General features: G+C 40.2%; 1 protein-coding gene across 3 annotated transcripts in view; it reads left to right on the forward strand.

Moving 5' to 3' along the window:
• CNGA1 (cyclic nucleotide gated channel subunit alpha 1) overlaps positions 1–15,983 on the forward strand; it is a 41,525-nt gene that overhangs the window by 23,654 nt on the left and 1,888 nt on the right. For all 3 annotated transcript variants that reach the window (XM_039542188.1, XM_039542190.1, XM_039542191.1), the window contains exons 3-9: positions 58–174; positions 4,829–4,993; positions 5,665–5,727; positions 6,097–6,123; positions 6,220–6,324; positions 13,238–13,345; positions 14,133–14,239. In XM_039542188.1, coding sequence (XP_039398122.1) covers positions 58–174; positions 4,829–4,993; positions 5,665–5,727; positions 6,097–6,123; positions 6,220–6,324; positions 13,238–13,345; positions 14,133–14,239 — 692 coding nt within the window. The remainder of the gene's footprint in view (positions 1–57; positions 175–4,828; positions 4,994–5,664; positions 5,728–6,096; positions 6,124–6,219; positions 6,325–13,237; positions 13,346–14,132; positions 14,240–15,983) is intronic.

The raw sequence follows: 15,983 nt of genomic DNA on the forward strand, positions 1-15,983 counted from the left end.
TGAAACCTATTTATGAATTGTTGCTGTAGTACGATTGTACATACTGTTTAATTATAGGTCTCTGGCTGAAGCATATGATAGTTCATCCATATTACAAACACAGGAGCATGGGGACAGCTGCAGCGGTTATTCTTCCACAAACAACTCACAGGCAGTGAAAGGAGTGCTACATAGGTGAGTTACATCCCAGGAATCCATGTTTAGCACAGTGTACCTACATATTTATGTGTTTACCTATCCATGTATGCATTTATTTACACAAGTTGAGTGGAGATATTTTGGTAATCTTTCTCATGTTTAAAATCTATTTTAGGGGGACATTCTTGAGTTTACAATTAAAACTTGACATATATACATTATTTTTGGAAGGAAATACCCTCAAATCTAAGCAACTGAGAAACTCTCAGCAATAATCACTGGATATATGAAGTCTATGGCTTGGTGCCAAATTTGCTTCTGGTAATTAATTATACCAATAATTATTGCATTAGCACCTAGAATCCCCAACCCAGGGCCGGGCCCCATCACATGAGGTACTGTACATACACATCATTAATAAGAAACAATCCCTGCCCCAAAGAGTCTCTTCAGCTTTGTTTTTTCCCATCAGTTGGGGTTGGCAGCTCTTGTTCTTTGTTTCCAAACATTCCTGTCAAGTGTGTCTTCCAAGCTGACACCAACCTTCTTCATATCCTCCTTCAGCATCTCAAACCACCTTTTTCAGGGTCTTCCTCAGGGTCTCTGTCCCATCACTAATAGCTCTTCTACTCTCTGGTCAACATATCCCACATCTCTGCCCCTAAAAGAGTATACAATCTAAAGCAGGGCCGCCCAGATGGGGGGGCAAGTGGGGCAATTTGCCCCTGGGCCCTGCAGAGGCCCCCATGAGAGTTTTTCAGGGCCCCTGGAGTGGGGTCCTTCACTTGCTCCAGGGGTCCCGGAAAACTCTCGCGGGGCCCGGGCCCCCGGAGCTTCTTCCGCTCCGGGTCTTCAGCGGGGGGGGGGGGTCCTTCTGCTCCGGGGTGGAAGAACCCCCCACCGCCGAATTACCGCCGAGGACCGCCAGGTGGGTCCCGCTTCGGCGGTAATTCGGCGGCGGGGGGCCCCTGCCGTGGGTCTTCGGGGCACTTTGGCGGTGGGTCCCAGAGCGGAAGGACCTCCTCACTGCTGAATTACGGCTGAAGCGGGGGCCCCCCACCGCCGAAGACCCCAGACCCCCTGAATCCTCCGGGTGGCCCTGATCTAAAGACAAGACAGACAAAGTTTGGTAGAAAGTTGGGGACTAGAGAAATTAAGTGACTCACTCAAGATCACAAAGTCAGGCCGTGATCGCACTGGAAATTGAACTCTAATTTATTTAGTCCCAAGATTTGGGGCAGGGACTGTCTTTTTTGTTTGTACAGTGCTTAGTACACTGTGGTCCTGCACTATGATTGGGGCACCTAGGTGCTACTGCAATACAAACAGTAAAATATAATAATAATAATAATAATTAATAATGCAGTACCTTAAGCACAAGACCATCCTTCCTCTCTCTAATAAGGAGAGTTGGTCCAGGGAGGATTTTAGCTTGTGATTTTTAAATATTTTGTTTATAACAGAATCAGCCAGTCAACAAAGGGAGCACTAGTTAACCAAAGGAAATTAATAAAACAAGCAATCTGGATTGCTGTGTTGAGCTGACATCACTGTTATTATCAGTGATGCTGATACACAAATAAGGAACAAAACCCACACATTTTTCCCCCACTGAAAACCCACAAGAAAAATGTGTTCCAACTGTAAAAGGAAAAAATTCATAGGACAAGAAATCTTATTTTCAGGCTTTTAAGTGAGAATTACAAACAGTGCAATTTAAGAAAACTGTGTGGACTGATTTAAATCAAAGTGAATTAAATCACAGATTTTAATCAGCAAGAAGAAAACCTGGATTTAAATTAATGTTCATCTTGTTTTGAATTTGAACTTTCTTTATTTTCTTAAAGAAAGGTTGGTAACTATTAAAACATGTTGATAGCTTTTACACTAAATTTGATACTTCTTTTTGCTAACCAGGATACATTATATCTAAACAAATTTATATAAGCAATTATATAGCATAACATACCATCAGATTCTTAATTTTTGCATTTTTTACTATGTTAGAAGTAATGAATGATATTTCTTATTTACTAGATGATTAACTGTTTTTTTCCTTGTGATTTGTATCACACTGTATTTGGATAGAAATTATAATTCAATTAAAAATGTACAAAACCACCATTTTAAAATGGTTTGCTAGCTAACTCCAACTACCTTAATATGTTGGATACATAATGTTTATTGAAACATATTTTGCATTTAAAATTAACTGATTCATTAAACAAAGGAAGTATTATCTGCTGTTTGTGAACTGAACTAATGGTTTCTGGTCATCCCATCCTCCACAATTTTAGAACTAGTTAGTATAGCTCATCCTCTCCCACCTCATAGTTTGGAAGAGGAAAAAGAAGCTTTCCTGCTTTTTCAACTCCTAATCTATTTCTCAACTTTGATTCAACTAGTCATTAAACTGAACTAGTGGAATAAACTGAAGTGAAGAAAATATTCTCCTTGCACTTGCAGAAGAGGCTATTGCAGTCAAAAGCTGGTTTAGCTCTTCAACAAACTTTGGTTTCAGGTGCTTAACTAGTGACTTTCATCAGTTCAGTGGTTTGACTTTCTTTAAAATTTTGGCAGCAAACATGTACTGCTTGATTTTTTAAATATAATTTTAACAACTTTAACAGATTTTAAATTGAGTCCATAATAGAGGATGAGATAATTTCAAATTTAATTTTAAGTAGGTTTAGTTTGAAAAATAAAAATGTATTAATTTACATTTTTTAGAAATCGTATTCAGCCTGTAAGAAAAGTATTTAAAAACTGAAATAATGAAACTATACTCAGATCTCTCTATTTAGTTTTCTCTAAGCTTATCCTGTCACTGATATCTAAACTAGACAGTATCAATTTAAAATATTTGGTCATATAAGGAGAAAATTAAACTTCAGTTGATATACTATTGACATATTTATCTTCAAGTTTTCTGTTTTAGTTGCCATATAACAGTGCCTCTCAAACTTTTTTAAAGGTGACCCCTTTCACATAGCAAGCCTCTGAGTGTGACTCCCCCTTATAAATTAAAAATACTTTTAAATATATTTAACACCATTATAAATGCTGGAGGCAAAGTGGGGTTTGGGGTGGAGGTTGACAGCTCATGACCCCCCCATATAACCTCGCAACCCCCTGAGGGGTCTCCACCCCCTGTTTGAGAATGCCTGCCATATAACATTTAATCCAACATGGTAAAATTACTGGAGAGAAACATTGCTCTGATAGTCTTCAAGCTAGTAATTTTGAGTGCAAGGGTCTTATGTATTCAACACTGGATCTATATTATGTGCCAGGCTCCTTGGTATCTTTGGTGCATGGAAGAATAAAATTCTACTATTATGGCATGGAAACATTTGACTACTATGGCATGTAAAAATGTTCACTGAATTAAAAATTAAAATAACAGTCAACATCATTATACTTAGCTCAATAACAATTAGAATGTTTATCCATGTATTTCATACAGTCACAAAATTTACACCTTGCCTCAGAATTCAGGGCTAACACACTGGAGATACAGTAGAAACTCAGAGTTATGAACACCAGAGTTAGGAACTGACCAATCAACCACACCTCATTTGGAACCAGAAGTACACATGCAAGCAGCAGCAGAGACACCCTCCTCCCCCCACCCCCAAAGGCAAATACAGTACAGTACTGTCTTAAATATAACCTACTTTAAAAAAGGGAAAACAGCATTTTTTCTTCTGCATAGTAAAGTTTCAAAGCTGTATTAAGTCAATGTTCAGTTGTAAACTTTTGAAAGAACAACCATAGCATTTTGTTCAGAGTTACAAACAACTTCCATTCCTGAGTATCAGAGGGGTAGTCGTGTTAGTCTGGATCTGTAAAAGCAGCAAAGAGTCCTGTGGCAACTTATAGACTAACAGACGTATAGGAGCATGAGCTTTCGTGGGTGAATACCCACTTCGTCGGATGCATGACATTCACCCACGAAAGCTCATGCTCCTATATGTCTGTTAGTCTATAAGGTGCCACAGGACTCTTTGCTGCTTTCCATTCCTGAGGTGTTCATAACTTTGAGGTTCTGTAATGGGGGCCTTGTTTTAGGATGTAAGTCCAGTGTGCCACCCACAGAATACACTGTTCCACACTCTGCTCCCTTGGGTGCTGGTAAGGCAAAAAATCCATTCTGCTGATGGAACAGAGGTGTTGTGTCTCTCTTTCCCCTCCTACTGGTGAATGAGGTGGGTGGGGGAGGACTCTGCCTACTGGGAGCTGTGTCATCCATCAACCTGGCTTCTGGGAGGAAGTAATGAAATTCTCTTTTATTTAAAAGCTAAGTGAAGGAGTTTGTGTGGGATCTTCAGTTCCCACCCCTGCAGCTGGTGACTTTCTCTTCTGTGTATGTGCGTGGGCAATCTTATTAGCTGATCTCTTGCTTTCACTCTGAATTCAGTGATTTTTCCCTGTCCTATAGGCACAAGGAAGAATGGGGGTATTGTGACTCCCCACTTCCACAATCTGGCAGCTCTTCCTCTTCCGGATCTGTCTGATTTGTACAAAGCTGACCGTCCTCACTCTGCCTGGTGAATGAAATCTACAGTGAAAGTGACATATGTGCAAACGCACTGTGACACTTAAGTTTCCTACAAAGTTTTTTTTCCCCCCACAAAGAAATTAAGCTTCTTTTTAAAAATATTTAACTAATATTTCTATCTATTTTTAGAATACCCAACTTTTTGGTTACCTTAAAAGACTGGGAGAACAGGATTTCCAATGAAGGCTGCCAAACCTCAGACTCTTTCTTGGAAAAAATTCAAGGTCCACAGCTAAGATGGAGCAATAATTGTAATAATCAGAATCTCTGTGATGAGATATCAGAAGAAATCATGTGAGTTTTGTGCTCCTTGTGTGGGGTACATACATGTCAAATCTTTGACTGCGTCCATATGGTCCTGTTTATGTGGATTTTTATCTGCTTGTTTTTTTGTATCTCACTTTATGCCACAAAACCATTTTATTTTATCTAATTTCAATAAAATCTGTTTTGATTAGGTGTAACATTAATGTTCATGGCCTAGTTTTAAAACACAGGCACCTTGACAACACAACCAGATTCCCTACTTGAGCATTCAGCTCACTCAGTCATAAAAAAATGGTTCAGTTGGAATGTCTAAACATGAAATACTCTATGAGGCTATGAAGACACCTGCAGTTTAAAAACAAAACATGTGGTCAGGCATTTAACAGGGTAAACATCAGTGGTAAAATCCTGATTCCACTGAAGTCAATGGCAAAATTCCTCATGGCTTCAATGGCACCAAGATTTCACCCCTTTTCTTTTCAGAAGTATTGAAACTCCAAGAAAGAAAAACAGAGACATAGTCAACATTTCACTGGTTTTCTTCATCTCTATACTTACTGGTGAATATTTTCATTTTAAACTTATCAAACCAGTTAGGCAACCTTAACTAACCTATGCAGCTGTAAATCTTATTTTACAAGCCTATTTAGTGTCATGCAGCAGATATGCGGTAACTATTTTATTTTGCTGTTTCTTAGGGAACAGCACCTACCTAATGCCATTGCACAGTATAATGTTAACAACAACAGTAATAAAGACGAGTAAGTACTCTACAGTTTCATTTTAAAGTTATTTGTATTGTAGAGAATGCTTTTTTTTAAAAAAAAGCAATATACCTAGTTCTTTCCTTGCAAATTATTGCATCATACAAGTAATTCAATAAGAAATTTCATGTATATCTGAACTATATGCACAGCAACTGTTTTTCTAACACAAGTCAGTAGTATCCTATTTAACTATGTAAAAATGGAAATAGTTGAAAACTATAAACAAAGGTTTTATTCAAAGGCCAAAATCTTAAGTATAATATTAGACTTATAGAACTCAACTGATTTTAACAGGGAAAATAGTGGAAATAATAGTTAGATGTATCCCAAGAGCCTATCACATAGATATTGTTTCTTTTTTAGAGAGAAAAAGAAAAGAGAAAAGAAGGGGTAAGACAATAATATTGCATAGTTTCTTTACAATCTTCTACAAGTCATCATTCTAGTTTTTCTGTAAAACCATAACATTTTAATCCATTTTTTCAGCAAGTCTGATGGTAAAAAGGAAAAGAAAAAGGACACAGAAATGCAAAAGAATAAGGAAAAACACAGAAATAAAGATAAGCATAAGAAGAGAGACAAGAAAGAGGAGTAAGTGTTCTTAATTTGGTTTTAGAATAGTGTTATGTTCTTCTAGTAAGATTGCCTAGCCTGTACAACTGAATCCAGTCATGGGTATATTGCAAGCATGTTGTGTATGTTAGCCCTAGATAAGTGAATATGCTGACCACTCTTTTTGGTCTTGTCTGTTCATGAAGTTGTTCCTGATTAATTCCATGTGTGACCACTCTTATTCCACAATAAGACTGCCTTGTCTCTGTTAAGCTTAAATCCTAAACAGGAACAAGGCACACACAAAGCTTATGTCTCCACTGTGCACCTTATATCGGCACAGCTGTGCCAGTACAGCCACACCGTTATAGTTCCTTTTTGTCAACAGGAGAGAGCTCTCCTGCCAACAAAATAAAAGTAGCTTTGTCATTGGGAGAGCATCTCCTGCCGACATAGCGCTATCCACACTGGCGCTTTTCTGTAGTACTTTTGTTGGTCGGGGTGTGGGGTTTTTTGCTATAATGTCTCCCGTGTAGCCTGCTCTATGCCAAGGGGAGAGAACTCTCCTACCAGCATAATTAAACTACCCCCAAGAAGTGGCAGTAGTGCTGTCCACATTTGCGCTTCTCTTGGTGACATTTATGTTTGCTTGGGGGTGGTTTTTTCACACCCCTGGCCATGGGCAGCATGTAATGGAGGCTGGGGTAGGCCAAGTCTCCTCAAACCTTGCACTGCTGGGGGTGGGGGAGCAGCGGCACTTTACCGCACAGGCCTATAGAGCCCATGCCCAGGGCCCCAGCCAATCTGAAGCCCCTGGAAAAATCTCTCCTCACCACAGACCTGGGGCTGGAGGAGACTTGACTCCCTGCTGTGGCCGCAAAGCTTTTCTGGTCTTGGGAGTGCAGCAGGGTGTGTTCAGAAAGGAGTGACTCGGGGGCAGGAAGAGGCAGAGTAGGGATGGGGGAGTGGCTGAGAGTGGAACAGGGACAGGGAGGCAGGGGAAGGAATGGGATCGAGGAGTGGCTTGGAGCTCTGCCATTGTGCTCCCTGGCCATGAGAGAGGAGCTCTACGCTCTCAGCCCACCTCCGTGGCCCTAACTGAGCTCTCAGCCGCTCCCCCGCCCATGCCAGCCAGGGCCACGAGGGGGTTGAGAAGCGAGTGAGGGTGTGGCCTTGGCCGACAGATGTGGGTCAGGGTGCTAGCCTCCACAAGGGGAAGCTTCACCCGCTGTCCATGTCCCTGACGGACAAAAGTGCTAGCGTAGACATAACCTTATTCTAGAACTGGAGTGTCCAAGTGTGCCTTGTTCCTTTTTAGGGGTTGAGCTAAACAGAGACAAGGCACTCTTTTATTCCAGAATAAGAATGTCCATACGTGAAATTAATCAGCAAAACTTCATGTATAGAATCCCTTATGTATAGACCAAGCCCTTTATGTATTTAAATTCTTCCAGCTGCTTTAGTCAAGCCAATTTCATAGCTGTTAACACTCCTTCTGCGGGACGGAGTGTTACTTGTTCCACTTAACAGCAGGGTATAATTTCAAATCAAATGAAATTTGAATATATAGTATATACATTTTGGTAACCTGTTTTAGTTTAAAAGTCTAAATATCCCAGTACTGTATTTTCAGAATCTTGATAACTTTACTATTACTAAATTCAACAGTGAATAGATATTGGTACACAGAGACACATGCAGTAGATCTAAGGGTATGTCTACACTACGAAATTAGGTTGATTTATAGAAGTCAAATTTTTAGAAATCGATTTGATACAGTCGATTGTGTCCCCACTAAGTGCATTAAGTCGGCGGTGTGCATCCACAGTACCGAGGCTAGATTCGACTTTTGGAGCGTTACACTGTGGTAGCTATCCCACAGTTCCTGCAGCCTTTGCTGCCCATTGGAATTCTGGGTTGAGCTCCAAATGCCTGATGGGGCAAAAACATTGTCGTGGGTGATTCTGGGTACATATCATCAGGCCCCCCTCTCGCCTTTTTTCCTGGGTTACCCGTGCAGATGACATACCACGGCAAGCATGGAGCCTGCTCAGCTCACTGTCACCATACGTCTCCTGGGTGCTGCTGGCAGATGCAGTATTGCAGTGCTACACAGCAGCATCCCTTTGCCTTGCCTTGTGGACGACAAACGGTGCAGTATGACTGGTAACCGTCATCGTCATCCCGTCGGTGCTCCTGGCTGGCCTCGGTGAGGTCGGTTGGGGGTGCCTGGACAGACATGGGTGCTCCTGGCCAGCCTCGGTGAGGTCGGTCGGGGGCACCTGGACAAAAATGGGAATGACTCCAGGTCATTCTCTTCTTTAAGTTTTGTCTAATGGAGATTCAGTCCAGCCTGGAATATCATGCCAGCTGGAGGCTTCTTCCTCAGGCTGCTCTCCCACTTGGCAGCACCATGTGGTCACACCTACCCCAGCCTACCCCTTGCTCCCATGGCTCATGAAGGAAACAGGAAATGAAATTCAAAAGTTTGTGGGGCTTTTCCTGTCTACCTGGCCAGTGCATCTGAGTTGAAAGTGCTGTCCAGAGCAGTCATAATGGAGCACTCTGGGATAGCTCCCGGAGGCCAATACCGTTGAATTGCATCCACATTACCCCAGATTCGACCCAGCAGGGTCGATTTCAGTGCTAATCCCCTCGTCAGGGAGGAGTACAGAAATTGATTTTAAGAGCCCTGTAAGTTGACAAAAATGGCATCATCGTGTGGACGGGTGCAGGGTTAAATCGATCTAACACTGCTAAAATTGACCTAAACTCGTAGTGTAGACCAGGGCTAATATACCAGGATTTCAGTAAAGCATTCGATAGAGTTCCACAGGGGAAATTAGTTAAATTGGAGAAGATGGGGATTAATATAAGAATGGGGTGTAAGAAACTAGTTAAAGGGAAGATTGCAACACATCATGCTAAAAGGTGAAATGTCACACAGAAGGAGGTTTCCAGTGGAGTTCCTTAAGGATCAGTCTTGGGTCCAATCTTATTTAACATTTTCATGAATAAAAAGTGGGAATGTGCTAATAAAAACTGCAGATGAGACAAAGTAGGAGGGTACTGCCAATATAGGAGGAGAACTGGAATATCATACACGATTTGGATGTCCTTGAAAACTGGAATATTAGAAATGGGATGAAGTTTAATCGTGCAAAGTGTAATGTCATGCACTTAGTGGGGAACAAGAAGAATTTTTGCTATCAGTTGGAAGACCTGGGAGTACTAGTTGATCAGAGGATGACTATTAGCAAGGAATGTGATGTGACTGTGAAAAATGCTAATACAATCTGAGGATGCATCAATCAAGATATTTCCAGGAAAGATAAGAAAGTGTTATTACCATTATACACGGGACTGGTGATACCTCATCTGGAATACTGTGTACAGTTTTTGTCTCCCATGTTTAAGAAACGTTAATTAAAAGTGGAACAGGTGCAGAGAAGGGCTACTTGGAAGTTCAGAGGGATGGAGAACTTCCCTTATGAGAGAAGACATAAGGGGCTTGGCATGTTTAGCCTAACAAAACAAAGGCTGAGGGGAGATATGGTTGCTCCTTATAAATACATCAGATGGATAAAGGCCAGGGAGGGAGAGGAGCTATTTCAGTTAAGGGCCAATGCTGGCATGAGAACAAATGGATATAAACTGGCCATCAATGAGTTTAGACTTGAAATTGGACAAACCATCAGAAGTTTTGGAACAGCCTTCAAAGGCTAATATTGACCAAGAGGAAAAATCAAGAAAGAAAGACTACCGGAATGGAGAAAGGAACACCAGTGGGTAGGATATTAAGAGGAAAGACAGTACTAATACAAATGATGCTAATTGTCAGGTAGGCGATACCAGTAGTAGAATGACTGTACCTACTCAGGTGAGGAATCTGGGTGAAGCTAAGCAGAAACAACTAAGGTGTCTGTGCACCAATGCAAGGAGCCTGAGTAACAAAATGGAAAAACTAGAACTGGTGCAGGAAGTGAAACCAGATATTATAGAGATAACAGAAATATGATGGAATAGTAGTCATGACTGGAGTACGGGTATTGAAGGGTATGTGCTGTTCAGGAAAGGCAGAAATAAAGGTCAAAGTGGTAGAGTATTACAGAAAATACAAACCTATACACAGTTCTTATAGTTTTGCAAAACTGTTTTGTTTTTGTTGTGTACGTTTTACCACTTTGTGTTATCACTTACCTTTGCATGTGTTTTTACTATTGTATTGTATATAATGAACGTACTGAAATTTCACTGCATGTAGTGTAAAGAATATTTGGGCCAATTTCTGGCTGCTGTTGTGTGAGTGTGTAAAGGGTGAAGAGAGCACCTCCACTTGCTCATTTGTGCAGGGGGTAGCCAAAATTGTGATGCTTGTGCTCCTGAGGGAGAGTAAGAGAGCTACTAGACATTCCAAAGGAGGCATGATGGAGTATGGCTATACCCTTGCTCCTTTTCACCAGTAGCTGGACAACCAGGGTGAGTGGTGGGAGAAGTACCCACTGCACCATTAAAGGATGCGCTAAATGCTGCTCTAGGGTGCACTGTGGCAGTACCCTCAAACGGTATTTTATCCATTTGTGTTTTCCACTGGCAAAATGCCTCCAGGAACTGCAACAGCTGCAGTGTGAAATTATACTTATTATGGAAGTGGCTACTAATGCCACTCTGACTATTGTTTTACATTTATATATTAATTACATTTATACAAATGCTGAAAGGGGAACCTAGCTATACACCTAAAAGGCATCAAAATATCTCAACAGAACTGAAGTGAAGCAGTGCAATTCAGTATGACTGAGCACCAGCAAACCACGCAACTTAAGAACTCAAACCCCCTTCCCCTCTGGTCCAGCACTAACCCTCTTTTCAAATACCTGGGGAGTAGAGAGGAGCTTTACGGTATGCTCTGAAGCTCATCAGATTCAGGCTTTCCTGAAGTGACGTAGGGAGTAAATTCCAAAGCTGTGGGTCCCTCACAGAGAATGTCCCATCAACAGCCCAATTTATAATACCAGGCTTCAGCTCTGGCACTTCTGCTGTTCTCCGCTATGGTATTTTAGCATGAGGAGAGAAGTGGTCTCTCATGTAGGTAGCTCGTGAGATCTAAATGTTCACTGGTCAAAACCAATTCCGTAAACTTCACCTGAAGCCCTACAGGCAGCCAGTGCAGAGATTGAAGCACTTGTTGTATGATTTATGCTCCTAGTGAGATCCGCCATTGACCAAACAGGCTGCTGTATTCTCTACAAGCTTCAGCTTCTGGATGATTTTAAGGCATAACTTGATATTGAGTGCAGTGCAGTAATTTAATCTTGAGATGATAAAGACAGGGATGACAGTCACAAGGACTGCATCCAAAAGGAACAGACACATTCTCCTGACTATACAGAAAATGATAAAAATGTGATTTGGCTCTTGCTGCTACCTGATTTTCTAGTAGCAGTTGGAAATCCAACCAGACGATTGCAAACCTAACCATGTAGAAGAGGTGCCCTTAATTAAAAGGAGAGGTATTCTTGCCACATACTTTTGGGGAGAAGCAACAAGAATATCACCACCTCAGTCTTGACTGGGCTGAATGTCAAACATCTAGCTATCATCCATGCTCCAATTTCACACACATACTAAGCTCATTGCGCATTTTAATTGGTCACATGAAATGGTGACAAAGCTGCATGCCATCAGCATACTGGATATGATGCAGTCCTTGTCTCATTAACCCTCTCAGTAATGCCACACAAATATTGAACAAGAGGGGTGATAAGATGGAACTATGCAGAACTTCATATAAAACTTTACCACCACCCTTGTGAAAACCCACTGCAAGGATGTACTGGGGCCAAAATAAAGCAGCCTCATCCACTCATATTAGGATCCAAAGGTGAGTTAACAGCACCTACAATGTAAAGAGTCCTGTTTTTCTCTTCATGTCACACCCCAAGGGCACCCTCCCTTAGAGAGTCCCCAAGGAAGGCAAATTAGCATTGTATGTGGCTAACACTGTTGCAAGCATTGCAAAGCATTTTGGGGAAGGTCAAAGGTGTGTGAGTGGGGAATGGAAGTTTTTTTGGCAGGTACAAAAAGCCCTCCCCCCCCCCTTCTTCTAACATTACACCTAGATTTGGCCAGTCTGGGTCATGCGTGGTATAAATATAGAAGTAGGTTAAAGCTTGGGGCATTAATGCTTTCTTCCTTCAAATAACATAAAAGCATTTCCAGCACTCTCCGCTGTTATTATTTTATCAATAAAGCTTTAAAATTCAAATACATGGTGTGCCTCCTCATCTCCTCCCCCCAAAAAATCATGTAGTCCCAGCCTAATCAACTATGGGCCCAAGAAAATTAATAACGAAAATCTGTCTCATTAGTATGTTTAGGCATTTTACTTTGTAAATAAATAGAATTTTGGGGGCCAGAGGAATGTAAAGCAATGAAGTGCTCTAGGTTCCTTAGTTTCTTTTGCAATCCTTTGCAGTGTTTCATCTTTCACAACCAGTCTTAGACTCCCCTAATACTGAAGGCATGATCTGTTCAATGCATTCAAATACTAATGGCCACATAACCATTTCCTTCTGAAAAGATGAAGCATAGATGCTTTGAGTCATTTATTCTACAAAGAAGAAAATTAACTTAGTGGGAAACAGATTATTTTGAAAAAGGTTGAAACTACATGTCACTATGACTTTGTGTTGAAGCCCGCCAATTTAATTTTCCTTGTGTCCTAGGTTCTAGTATCCAATCCATGTTCACCAACTAGTTTCTTATCCAGGAATTCAAGCAAGGAGGCTAATTTTCATTTAAGGGTGTTCTTGCACAAATGAACTACCTACTAAACTAAATGACCAGCATATGTTAGTAACCATGGAACATCTTTTGTGGTTCCTAAAACCCATTTCCATTTTTATAAGTTTCTCACTAATATTCCCTTTCCTTTCTGCTTACTGCTCAGGGAGAAGAAAGATATTTTTGTTATTGATCCATCAGGAAACTTGTATTATTACTGGCTGTTTTGCATCACATTACCTGTCATGTACAACTGGACCATGATCATTGCTAGGTGATGTATAACAGTGTGCATTTCCCCCATCCTCTCTCGTTCCCCATTAAAGTAATGAAATCCTCATATCTGGTTGCCACAAGGAAAGCCTTGTTTTTATCAGATAGAATGGATAAAAATAATGTATTGACCCAGTACTTTTACCGTGTTTATCCTTTCAGTCTGGTATTGAATACAGTCTACAGACTCTTAGGTTCAATAGCAGAGATCACACACATTTATTTACAATCTCTAAAGTTCTTTCCATCATGTCTTTTGTCCAGTTCAATAAAGGACTTTCATTAACTTAATTTCATTATATTTTTCAATCTGATGTTTCAATATTTTATCAGTCTTACGCTCCCTGGTAATGAAATGCATATACATTAACTGGGTTTGGCAAAGTTATAAGCAACATAAAACAGGATCTTATAAAGGAAAGTGTTAGGCAATCTTACCCATTGGCATAGATATGAGCTCCACCTACAGTTACTCAAATGAATTTTTCTCAGTTATATATTTTAAAAGATCCTTATAATCTGAGTTGTAAACATTTTCTGAAAGTGGATCTGAAAACAGGTTTTTCCACAAATCTTTAAAATATACTTTGTAAATACTTGTTTTTATGTTATAAAATTTTTGATAAAAATATTACATTTTCCAAAGTTGGATCAAGCATGACAGAGATTCTTTAAAGAACACACACAAAAAATTGTAGGGCCTCTGAATATATGGCAAATTTACTGTATGACTTACTGATTTCATTGGGACTGTTTCAATTGTGTACTTTTTTTCTTTTCCTATTCAGAGCCTGTTTTGATGAACTTCAGAACGACCATTTAGAAATGTGGTTCATTTTTGATTATATATCAGATATAATCTATATTGCTGATATGTTTGTCCGGACAAGAACAGGTAGATGTATTCACTGTTTAGTTATCTACATTTATCTGTGTTAGGACTTTAAGGTGCCCATCAGTATATGATTTAGGGGCCAAATACAACAATTAAAGAAGCATTGGCTCTCTCCTGGAATGGACCAGTTAAATTGACTCTCCAGTTACACTTTATGTCTATGAAATGATGAAGTAAAGAAGTATCTTGCTGGCAATTTTCCCTCAATAAAGGAGGCTGGAATGACTTCACACTGAAATATATCTTGACATACAAGGTCATCCTGATTTCTAGCAGAAAGGAACTGAAGTCCTTCCATTGCAAATATAATTTCTGCAGTTTTAGAGTCACACTTCAAATATTTCACAGACACACACACTTTTTTATATTCTGTGATGTACTTCATCATGTTTTATACATCAGACATAAGTTTATCTGTAATCTACTTTAGTGTCCTAATTTAAATGTTCCAGAAAGCAGGGACCAATCTAGCAATCCCTTTTAGGCACATCTGTCATTGAAATTCAACAGGAATTTGCCTGAAAAAGGAGGGCAGTGTCTAGCTGCTTATGCTCAAAACAGGGCTTTGGCAGGAAATGTGAAGTGGTATATAGAGAACAACATTATACATATGGCAGGATGTGCTGATTTGTATTTGCCACTGACAAAACTCCTAGAAAGCCCCAGTCACTGAAACTATACTCAAACTATATATACTGCCTAATCAAACTAAAGCTAGAACTCTTATCTTTTTTCCCCTTTGTTAAAGATTTTAAAATATCTTTATAATCCAAGTTGTAAACATTTTCTAAAAGAACAGAAGAAAATCCCTAGGGAGGAGGAACCATTTGCCCTCTTTTGTGGGGAATCTCTGGTGAACAAGGTGTCATATTGGTGGAGGAAACATAAAATTATACCTCCTTACCCCAGGTATAATGAACATAGATTATGAACTGCAAACCAGGATATACTATGTGGATAAAACTCTGCACCACATTTATGCAGTAGTAAGGAATATATAAACCTCTTGCCACCATTTAAGCCAGCTGCAACCTTTGCTGGCTGAATTTGAGAACCATCTAGTACAGGACAAGGCAGAGAATCCGTTTGCTCTCTGTACGAGTTAGAATCAAGATTTTAAAAAATGTGTTGTTAAAACTAGGTTCCTAATTCCATATTTAAGCACCTAAATCAATAGCCTGATTTTCAAGAGTGATGAGCACCCAGCAGCTCCAGTTAGCTTCATTATATTTATGTATCCATTTTTACAAATCTTACCCTAGGAGGAGAGTTGTTTGGGGGTGGGGGTGGGTGAACAAGGAATGGAATGCACATGCGTGAGCACTGCCCTCACTCTAACTCTCTCTCTCCCACACAATGGCCTTGAAGGTTACTAGGTGCTAGGGCAGCAGAAACCACAGCAGGAAGAGGGTGGACTTGGGAGGCTGTAAATGTGACACTTCCACCCTGGGGAATGGTTCCTCCCTTCAAGATTTCCATACGACTCCACAGAGCCCAGCCAGGCCAGGCAGTACAGATGGCTCTGCTTAATCAAGTCATCTAGGTCCAAGATTTGGCCCCGATTGCTTATCTACAAAAATTCAACATAGGGCCTTAAAGTTAAAATCCAGTTAAAATATATAGCTGTTAAAACTATGCATCTTGATAAAAATATGGAAAATTATGTATGGCCAGAAACTCTATAGCCAAAATAATTTTAAAGATTAATTTGACATTCACATATAACAGAATGCAATAGATGATA

The sequence above is a fragment of the Mauremys reevesii genome, linkage group 5 (assembly GCF_016161935.1).
Source record: "Mauremys reevesii isolate NIE-2019 linkage group 5, ASM1616193v1, whole genome shotgun sequence".
Taxonomy (NCBI): Eukaryota; Metazoa; Chordata; order Testudines; family Geoemydidae; genus Mauremys; species Mauremys reevesii.